Source organism: Littorina saxatilis, linkage group LG1, assembly GCF_037325665.1.
Source record: "Littorina saxatilis isolate snail1 linkage group LG1, US_GU_Lsax_2.0, whole genome shotgun sequence".
Classification (NCBI taxonomy): domain Eukaryota; kingdom Metazoa; phylum Mollusca; class Gastropoda; order Littorinimorpha; family Littorinidae; genus Littorina; species Littorina saxatilis.
The window spans coordinates 93685403-93696399 of NC_090245.1; the positions used below are offsets into that span (position 1 = coordinate 93685403).

Consider the following 10997-nt stretch of genomic DNA (forward strand, 5'->3'; position numbering starts at 1 on the left):
CAGAGTGACGAGGTGCTGGTTGACGTCGCCATGCTGCAGTGGAAAGGCCCCGAACCGCCCTGACGTTAATGCAGTGCTTGCATGACCATCTGTGATGTCAGAGCGGGAGTGTCCTTCCGGTCATCCGTCCTCGGGTAAGGCGCTGATTAGAAATAAGATTCACCGGTCATAAGACACACTACTGTTTATTCATTAATTCCTAACTTTTTCGTTCATCGTCAATTTATCCTCAGAAAGGATTCATTAAATTAGTCATAACCTCCTCGTATTCATAACAATGCCCCTTTTTCGAATTTCTACATAATACAATATTTGCCACTTATGCATCAATATATTCATGAAAAAAATATTCATTCCACAACAATATACTCTCATCTGTAGCCTAGCTATATTTTACGTCTTCAACATCATGATAATGAATTTACCTAAACTAATAGGCCATGTAGCAAACCACAAATAACTTCAACTTTCACATTTCAACATACAACAACGTTCACTTATCATGCCACGAAAACTCATGAAATACACTAGCTGACAGTGAAATGTTCTTCCTGAACAATAACACAACTCACAATTTCAGCGAAACTCACAAAATAAAGAAACCTTACAAAATGTCTCTTAAAGTGATCCGTAGCAGTTTGTTCTCGCTCAAAAATGCGAAATATAACATAACTGAGACGTGAACAAAAACGTAAAATATTTCTCTTCTGAATCAACCGGAAAAATATCCATAACTGAACGTGAAAATAAATATCAGTTTAAAAACAGCCGGGTTGGGTTCTTTGACGTCTCGGCTCGACAGCTAGGTCTGTTGGTCGAGGATATTTTACTTCGGCCGGAAAGTTTGGGTCGCAGCAATCGAAGTTCACATTTTCCGGATCTCTGGGCTGAAGTGCACGAAGTAAAAGTGCATGGGTGCCACCCAAACGGGCGAGAACAAACCGCGGGGTCTGACACATCTCAATTTCAAACACTCCAACATCGCGGCTAGCTCCCTCCCGATTGGTATAAGTTTCTCGTGCACCCCGCCCCAGAACACTGACTGTCCCTTTGCTACTGTCCGTCATTTCGGGTGTGTGGGAGCAAATTGACGTATTGTTTATTCTACGCGTGGTTCACACGACTGTTAGCTCGGCGGAGCTACCGTTGTACCATTTACACATTGGTACTTGTTTGTGTGTTTGTGACAAACATTACTGTGCATAGACATAGACATATTAATAGATTAATAGACGTAGACAACTGTATTATCTCAAGAAGAGAAACTCAGGTGTGGTGTATTACAGCATCAGACAACGAATAACATAAAACGTAAGAACATAAAACAGTAACATTCCTGGCATGCACCGCATTATTGCAGGTTCCTGGTGCAATCCTTTAAACCGTTTGGAGGCGCAATCGAGTCAACTCATTGCAATTAAAATTAGGGTAATGATAACCAAGTCTCTCTCTCTCTCTCTCTCTCTCTTTCTCTCTCTCTCTCTCTCTCTCTCTCTCTCTCTCTCTCTTTCTCTCTCTCTCTCTCTCTCACTCTCTCTCTCCACAACATAGATTAATTATTACGCCGATACCTAGCATTAGCCCACAACGCACCTGATAACATGAATATTATATCCCGAAGCGCTTTCCCACACACCATTCAACCTCGAGGCAAACACATTTACCTTTTTTCACTGAGCAAATTCTGAACTTCGCTTTTGATTAGAGAATATGACGTACTCACTAGAGAATTGTCAAGGGAGCTGGTCTATCAAAATAGCGGGAGGGGCCTTATCAGAGCCTGATATGGAGAAGAAAGAAAGAAACACACACACACACACACACACACACACACACACACACACACACACACACACACACACACACACTCGTACGAGGAATTAACAAAATAAATAGACAGATAAAAAAGCCAAATTTAGACAATAATAATTTTGTTGTTTTGCTTTGTGTTTATTGAAAGAACAAGCGACTTTCATCCTCAACAACTTTTTGAAGAGAATGAAAGTCGCTTGATCATGTTCATGCGTGTTGTTCTCTCAGGTGCAGGAGAATGGTTTCGAATAACTTGCACTTATTCTTTTTACACATGTCGTATGCATTTAGAGCGCTTACTTCCCTTTGTTTATCAGATTGTCAGAAGTCAGACGTTTCATGCAAAATGTTTCTTGTTTCTGGATTCATTGATTGGCTGATTTCAAAGCTTCGTTGGTTTGTGTGTTTCTTTTAGACAACATAACCATGGACAACACACCAACAGTTCAATACAGGGTGAAGTGTTTGGACGATTCAAGTCCAGACCTGAAGTGCATTAGAAAACACTTTGCTCCCTGTTTGAAGGTGACGCTCAAGGAACAGATTACAGACAAGAGCTGCGTGGTGGAGGTCTCAATCAAGAAAAAAAGAGACTCACTCTCCAAAAAGAGTATGTGCCTTTTAAAGTGGAGATTAAGCCAATTAATACCTACAAAAGTCACAGTTTTCAATTGCTTCGTGCGTCTTTGTTTCTTGAGTTTGGTACCGTTGTGTTCCTAGGACTCTGCACTTTCCTTTATAACTGGATCAAACACATGATAACCACTAATAAATAAAGTATGTAGGTTTTTTCTGATTCAGGTACATACAGCGACTACTTGGAACCTGGCAGTGAGGATAGTATAACCGCAACAGTTGGTCTTCATCCGTATGCACCCGTCTATGTATGTTCGGTTTGATTATCTGCTAGAGGAAGTAGATATCGACAAAATATTAATTATGGCGGCCATTTGCATTTCATATTTTCCTAAATATCTGCATCCTCTTGCAAATAATTAAAACCAAACATACGTAGACGGGTACATAAGGATATAGTCCAACTGTTGCAGTAATACCCTCCACACTACCATGTTCCATTTAGTCGCTGTATGTACCTTAATCATCTTTACTGCTGGAAGGATTTTTGTTTTCGCTTTTTTACTTTCTCAGATGGAACCTAACAATATATGTACACGTATTCACTCTCTTGCTATCCAATGCATTCTTCAGTTTGTAGATCTATACATTATAATGTCACCAACGTCTGATGCATGTTTCTCATGCAATGTATGTTAAGAAACATTTCATGCTGTTGTTGTTGTTGTTGTTGTTGTTGTTGTTGTTGTTGTTGTTGTTGTTGTTGTTGTTGTTGTTGTTGTTGTTGTTGTTGTTGGTGGTGGTGGTGGAGGTGTTGGAGAGATCAATTATGTGGGAATGTCGGGTGGAAGGACAAGGATATATAGCACAGGCAGAGGAGCATACAATTAAGACACCGAAGACAGAGGTTGCTTTAACTTATCTTTTATTGAAGGAATTGTAACTAAAAATAACCACTCAGTTAGCTTATCTAAATCATAAATATTCCAAAACAGTTTAGCTAAATTTGGTTGCAACTAGAAACAATGCTATAAGTTATAAAATAGAAACAATAAACAGAACTCTAATACAAGAAATAGCAATGCTTACATCTAACCAGAAATACCAATTACGAATTATTCTAGTAGCCAAACAAAGGAACTATATGAGTTCTGGTATCTACCAGTACCAGATTCAGAAACAATATATGTATTTCTGGTGCAAACCAGAAATATAAACTATGAATATGACACCAGAATTTCTGGTGTAAACCAGAAATATAACCTATGAGTTCTGGTATCAACCAGAAATATAAACTATGTGTATATAAATGACCCAGAAACAATATATGTATTTCTGGTGCAAACCAGAAATATTTAAAAAGTAATTATTCTGGTAGTAACCAGAAAGCAGTGTAAAGAAGAAGGCACTAAAAAGAAAAGAAAATACAATTATAAACAACATGCCTTCTAAGTCACACATGGCATAATACAAAGCATAACCCACTGAATGTGTCATTTGTCAAAATAATCATGACAAATATAGACAAGTAACAATACAGCCAAAATCCTGCAGACACAGCATTCTCTGAAAGAGAATCCACAGTGAGTTAACCAACTCCACAACAGCTAATGTCAAGGGAAGTAACCAACATCTTCCCTTAGGCCTAAGCCTTGCATAGGAAAATGCTTTACATAAATTAACCAACTGCATGAACCGCAACTGCAAAATAATTGTTATTATTAAGCGTGTTCATCGCCATGAAGACACATCTTCATCGAGTTGAATAATAACGACAAGAATAAGAAAGATAACTCAGGCATGGGGTAAGCGCAAGCTCCCATGCTTCAAAATGAAGCGTTAGACAACAGTCTATTACTTTACAGGGAAGCGCGACTAAATCATATCGCTTTAGATTAAAAGTCTGATATGCACCTATGCAACTGCACAAAATGTTAGGTTTTTATCCGTCGCAAAGCTCTTCTGTAGGCAAACACCTTTAAAGTGCAACCTGAGAATAAACAGTCAAAATTGTGCATCCTGTAGACAATATCTTCCTATTGTCTGAGATCTTAACTCAGAAGATCTCTATCATTCTCATGCCTGAATTCAAAGGAATGATAATCAAAACTCATAAGATTATGTACAGGTAAAAGGGTAATACAAATGAAGACTAGCAAAATATCAGAGTATGAAAATGCATGTGACAAACAGAGTAGAACCAGTAGAGTGACACAGGACAGAATACATAACATGACTGGCTCACACAAAGCCAGACAAAAGACAGGGAAGGTAAGCCATGTAATGTGTATCAGGGGCGGACCTAGGGGAATGGGGGCGCTCTGACATCATTACACGGGGGACGCCGGTCAAAATGGCGGACACTACAATCTTACATCAGCCAATTAACCGTCAACGACATACGGCTTGAAATGCAGCAACATGATCAAACACATGAAAAGTAACGCATCACTAAACGTCATAAAGCATGTCATGTTGTTGTACACTTCGCCTACAAAGTTACAGTTACAGTACTGGAAACAAAGAGCGATCCTCAGCGAAGCGAAAACTGAGAACTTCTTTGTTCCTCAACAAACTGGCTACGAAGCGGAATTCCGTCCAGCAAAGTATTCAAATCCCTTCTCATTGAAAACCGAAATCTGAGAAAGGTTCTACTTACCTTACCGGACTTCATCGTTATTAAACTGAAACTGTCCTTGTACAAAAGGAGATCTAACATAGGTCTACTCGACTTAAACATATGGTGAGACAGGCTTTTCATCAAGTTCACTACCCAAAATATATGTGTCAACCATATTTCCCGTTCATCAATTGTAGGGGTTTCTGCGCCTAAATCGTAAATAGGTAGCTTTACGGGCCAATGGCACTGGGGGCTTAACTTTGGGCTTTTAACCGACTACTACTCAGACTCTACTGATCTCCAGAAATAATATGTGATGAAAATGGGAAAAAGATCGCAACGATACACATGGGTCTTCTCGACATAAAATATTGCGAGACAGGCTTTTTCTCAGCGAAAACGAAACGTATGAGAACGAGTCTGCCTTACTTGATTCTTACGAGTCTTTAATTTACAAGACTCTAAAACAGCTTTAGAACAACTGGTCATCAAATATTAGAAGTTATTAACGCTCAATTTCAGCGCCAAATCATAAAAGTAATTAGAAACTGATCTAGAAAACACATCTCTCCGCTAGATCAAAATGGCGTCATCAACTCTGACGCGAGACCGGTCGGACATCGCCCGGGACCAAATCAGCGTCAAAATGTACATATATGCAAACATCATAGCATCAAATGAAACATAAGAATAGAGCATAAGGAAAGAATACAGCATAAGGAATGAATACAGCATAAGGAATGAATAAAGCATTTAGTTACTTACAGATTCTCCTCAGTGAGCACACTTGGAACCTAAACACAAAACTGCTGCTGACGCTAGTCGCGAAACACAAGGGCACGAATTCACAAGTCGCGATAAATTTGGGCAGAGGTTCGACACTTTCACGACAACAACATATGAGCAGCACACAGCTCACTCGATGATCGGTCTCACTAAACGCGTCTGCTGATCTAGCCTAATGCTCTCCCTTTTAAAGGCTGGTCACTTCCGATAGCCAATAGAAAGACTACCCGGTGTCAGACAACGGGGGGTGTCGTCTTAAGATTGCCTGCCCAATGAAAGGGATCGTTACCGAGGCATGAAGCCGGGTCGGTGTCAAGCACCGGAAATATTACAAGTAGTTACACTAGCTGAAGGGGGAAGAAGGGGCCTGTCTGCCGTGCACACCGGATAAAACTCATTAGATTACAACCAGTTACAAAGAAGGGGGGGGGGGTAAGAGACTAAAACCTCCAAGCTACCTGGCATCTTCAATGATTGTACCCTGTCAAAAGAAATGACACCCACTTGACAAACCGCCGTCCAACGATACCCAGACAGTCTGGCGACACATTACATAACGACCACCTAAATCTGAGATAAGAGATTAGAAATGCATCCGGTCGGGGTCTACCCTACGATAGTAAACACACAATAAAGTACAATGCACAAAGACAACCAGGTATTATTTAGTCACTCCTTAGGCACTGATGGTTAGAGGTTACGCTGCTGCTTCTCATCATTTCAAGTTAGGGATTTCTTAGCACAAAGGGCATTATTTAAATGTAAACCCAATGTGACTAGCACACACACACAGGGAATAGCTATAGACAGGGGAGGCAACTGGGTCGGGCAGGAGATAATCACACACAGAGAGACGGGGCACGCCACTTGGCTAAATTTATTTGAAGAATCGACGGTCCAACAGACTCAAAAAATAAAACCATTTCTGGTTACCAAACAAAATTGTTTTCCCTTTCGGCCTAAAGTCGCAAAAGCATTCTCAGTAGCAAAATTCATACACTCTACATCCTACATGCAGTGTATCGGAGATTAACCAAGTGTGCTAATCCCTCAGAGAGAGAGAGAGAGAGAGAGAGAGAGAGAGAGAGAGAGAGAGAGAGAGAGAGAGACGGACGGACGGACGGACGGAGGAACGGACGGACACACACAGACAGACATACAGACACAGACAGACATACACAGACAGACAGACACAGACAGACACAGACACAGACAGACACAGACAGGCAGACACAGACAGACACAGACAGACAGACAGACACAGACAGACAGACAGACACAGACAGGCAGACACAGACAGACACACACACACACAGACAGACAGACACAGACAGACATACACAGACAGACAGACAGACACAGAGAGACAGACAGACAGACAGACAGACACAGAGAGATCTGGGTTCGTCAACCGTATGTCTGTTAGTGACTGTGTTATGCAAAACTTTGCCAGGTATGCATATGTTGTTTTTGTTAAACTCTTTTTTTCCAGATCCATTTAAAGCTGCCAAGGCGAGAATTCACACAATTGGCAACCACAGTGTGGACATTGTTCTCCATCGCCCGGATGTCTGCGGCTGTGAAGTTGGAGTCACACATGGCAAAGTATCAGTAATTGTGGGCAGTACGGTGATTTGCAATATGAGAGAATGTGGGGCCTGGATACATGAACTCATTTCAGAAATGCGGACTATAGAGTATGGTGTTACTGCGTTTTCCTTGCAGTCCGACAGAATTGAGGTGACACTTACCACAGACAATTCATGTAGTAAACCAAGTGAGTGGGAGTGGGAGCAGCGTGTCCTTTATCTCATCGCTAAGGCCCTCAAACGTTTTGAAGGTGTGTTGACTGCATCCCCCTGTGGGAGAGGTTCAGACTTCAACGAACAAGATGGTCTTGCAATTGTTGTTTTTCGTTTTCATTCTCAACGCCAATATACTATTGCAACAAGTGCTATATTTCTCAAACGCGCAGATGCTTTACATAGTCCACATCTTGAAACACAGTTTTACGAAGATCCGAGAACCCTGGTGTTACGTGGACGCCTGCAGGCAGTCTGCACAGCTAGAGAAGGCATCTGCCACTGGCTCCAAAAACTATCAACAAAAACGATTGAGATGGATATATATAAAACACAGTTGCTGTGCAGTCCTGATAGACAAGTACAGATTCGGCAGATCCTAGCAGGAAAAAACGTAGTTTGCCACTTTGAAAGGTGTAACGATTCGTCAGTAAACATGACTGCTACAAAAGAGGACCACAAAAGGTTTCAAAGCACGGCAAAACTAAAATCACTCATGATTCCGGTAAAACGAGAAAAACAACACGTTTTGCAGTCTGCTAAATGGAAACAATTTGTGGACGACCAGCAATGCAAACCTTCACCATCAGTATTGGATGTCAGAGGCAGCAATGTTATCATACTAGATCTGGCAATTGATTTAGAGTCAACAATTCGAGCCGTACGTGAATTTATCTGTGAACACAATGGTCAAGAAGATGGCTCAATAACAAATCTAGAGATCAACACTGAGCAACAAGCAGAAAACGTGCAGAGCGATCAACAGGCAGTGCACACACGAGACGCCCAGGCAAACGCAGGCGTCAGTTCTGCACAACGTCTCGACAATAGTCGGCATGAACACCATGCATATCGAGGTGAGTGCGTTTTAAAATCTAAAATATGCCATATATATATACTTAAATTATTTGATTGTCTTCAATGAACAGACAATGTCAAATATTAATTGAGGTGATTCACAATCAGTGAAGTGTGATATTGGCAAGATTTAAGAACGTACTCTTGTCTGTTGTGTACGTAAATGTCTCTGAAGTAAATGTGTCGCCATATCAAATGTATGAACCTTTTTTAAACTCTGCAAAACGGAAATAATTGCACCCATTATGTGCCCCAACTAAAACATTCATTCCTATGTCATTTCATTCAAATATTATTAAAGGCCCTCCACTTAGCTACCTGACACACTTTTGAGATCAACGATTTCTTTTATAGGTGTCACGTGACCGCCGCCGAAGTAAGGGTATATGTACCACCAAAATCGACCTGACAAAAAAGTCTAATATCTATTACAAAATGGACAAACATTCCGAATAAGCGCAACTTGGCAAATTTCACATACGAGGAGAAAGCCGAATTAATGATCGATCCAGAACATGTTTTGTTTTGATAACTTGCGTATCTCTTGTGCTATGTGATTTCTACGTGACTTTACTGGACAGCATCGAGATAGGTTTCCGCACAATGACCCACAAGGCACAGGTTTGTGGTACACTAATCAATGCCATGTAATTATCAAACAAGTAAATTTTTCGCCGCCTATGTATTACACATGTTTTAGTTGTGTCAAGTTATAATTGCTCATTACCGGGCATGTTTTATATCAAATGTAACTTAATGACCTGACATTACAAAACAAAAACTGTAACTGCAGGAGAGGGAACGCAAGCCTGTCCCACAGAGTCAGTAAAGCCACGAGCAGAAAGAAGCCAGGTCCCGCCACAGACAACGCCCAGGCCCAAAGATGTCCGGGTCAAATCACGTGATTCTACTGTACAGCGTCGGAAAACGTTTCAGCACAATCAATACGAAGGTAAAAGTTTGTGATTATAGAGGTGTACGTATTGTAGCTTTGACATATGCATACTATTTTGTTTATGGTCACTCCCTATGAAGGAGCGAGTTTATAGCACATTAAGTCAGTCATCTTTTTTGCTGCTCTTGTGAATCACCTAAGTTAAGATTTGACAAGAGCTGAGGTTCGGTTGCAATAAGTAAAGACAGAGCGCGAGGAAAACACCGAAACGATGATAGACTATTGCAACAAACAAAAAACTGTCAGGATTTCCAGCGGTCTGGTAGAGTAAGAACCCTGTTACCTCTGCCAAGCTTTTCTCAACGTGGCGGAGCATTTTACCCGCTACCGAACGGCTTTATCCTGCTCATGGGACGAACAACTAACTCTGATGTGACTGTTATGCAGCGCGCACAATATGATGCCCTTTTGTTTCGAATATCAGCGTTCACAAGTTTATCGGAGTATACAACTGTTTCAATTTTGTTGCGGAAATGACACTTGGCTGGTAGGCCTAGTGATCGCTCACAACGTGTTTTGATGGAGGTCACATGGGTTTAGCTTGAGGTCACGTGAGTTTAGGAAAACACACGTGCTTAGCGAACACTTCCAATGATCAACAAGCCATCGGTTGCGATTCGTGGCTCCGCTGTTTATATTTTCGAAAGAAAATGGTATCATATTTAGCGCATGTTGCAGGATAAAGCCGATGGGAAGTGTGGAACATGCTCCAGCCTCGTTTTGAAAAGTGAGTGTCGCCAAGGTACAGGCTGGGCTTGGGCTCTTACTCTACCAGACCGCAACAAATCCGGACTGAGTTCTTTCCGGAAAACGTCTATTCATGCAGATATATGACGTCAATAGCATCAGTACATTGATGTAGGATATACTTTTTCTGGGTAAAAACACCGCTTTCGGAAGGAAGGGAAAATGTAAAGAAATTACACAGACTAAATGATATAGACTTTTAAATGTGATGACATGCCAATAATCATGTACACGATGGTTGCGTAATTGGATGTCGTATTAACTTTGACCGTTTAATTACAATCACAGAATCTATATATGAAAGTGGTATAATTTCCCGGTTTGCGTTTGTTGTAATGACGTGTTTGTGTTTGAATTATTGGAAGATGTCTTTTCTATTTTGCTGATAAAAGCGAAATAACATGACGTTATGGTAGGTTAACATTAGATCAGTTTCTCAGTTTACATAAAAATATTATGACCGGTTGATTAAATAGCCTGGTAGTGCTATTGACACGTATAATGATAGCGTGCATTGTGTTTTTAAGAAATAGTGAGATCGACGCGTAGTGCAATTAAGCCCTAGTGATATTGATAATCCTGCCTTGTGTTATTATCCCTTTGTGTTGATAACACTTCTTTTCTCATTTGTGTCAATAACGCTACAAAAATAGTGCAAATGACAGGTAGTGCGACCGAGAAGTATCGCTGTGCTGGAGAGTCTGATGAACTAGAATAAAAATGTGTCATGCGCATTGTGTGTCGATGGACCTGGCTGCTGTTATATTATGTCTGTCTGTGATATTGTGTTCTTGAGGTCCTGTCCCCCCCCCCCCCTTTCTCGTTGCTACGATAAAACAGA

At 40.9% G+C, this 10997-nt stretch overlaps 1 protein-coding gene across 1 annotated transcript; it reads left to right on the forward strand.

The window, feature by feature from the left end:
- On the forward strand, positions 1-10874 carry LOC138950933 (uncharacterized). Its single transcript, XM_070322653.1, has 5 exons — positions 1-134; positions 2228-2422; positions 7287-8453; positions 9248-9406; positions 10822-10874. Exons 1-5 carry the CDS (start codon positions 95-97, stop codon positions 10872-10874), a joined length of 1614 nt encoding a protein of 537 aa, XP_070178754.1. The 5' UTR covers positions 1-94.
- Positions 10875-10997: the final 123 nt, after the last annotated feature.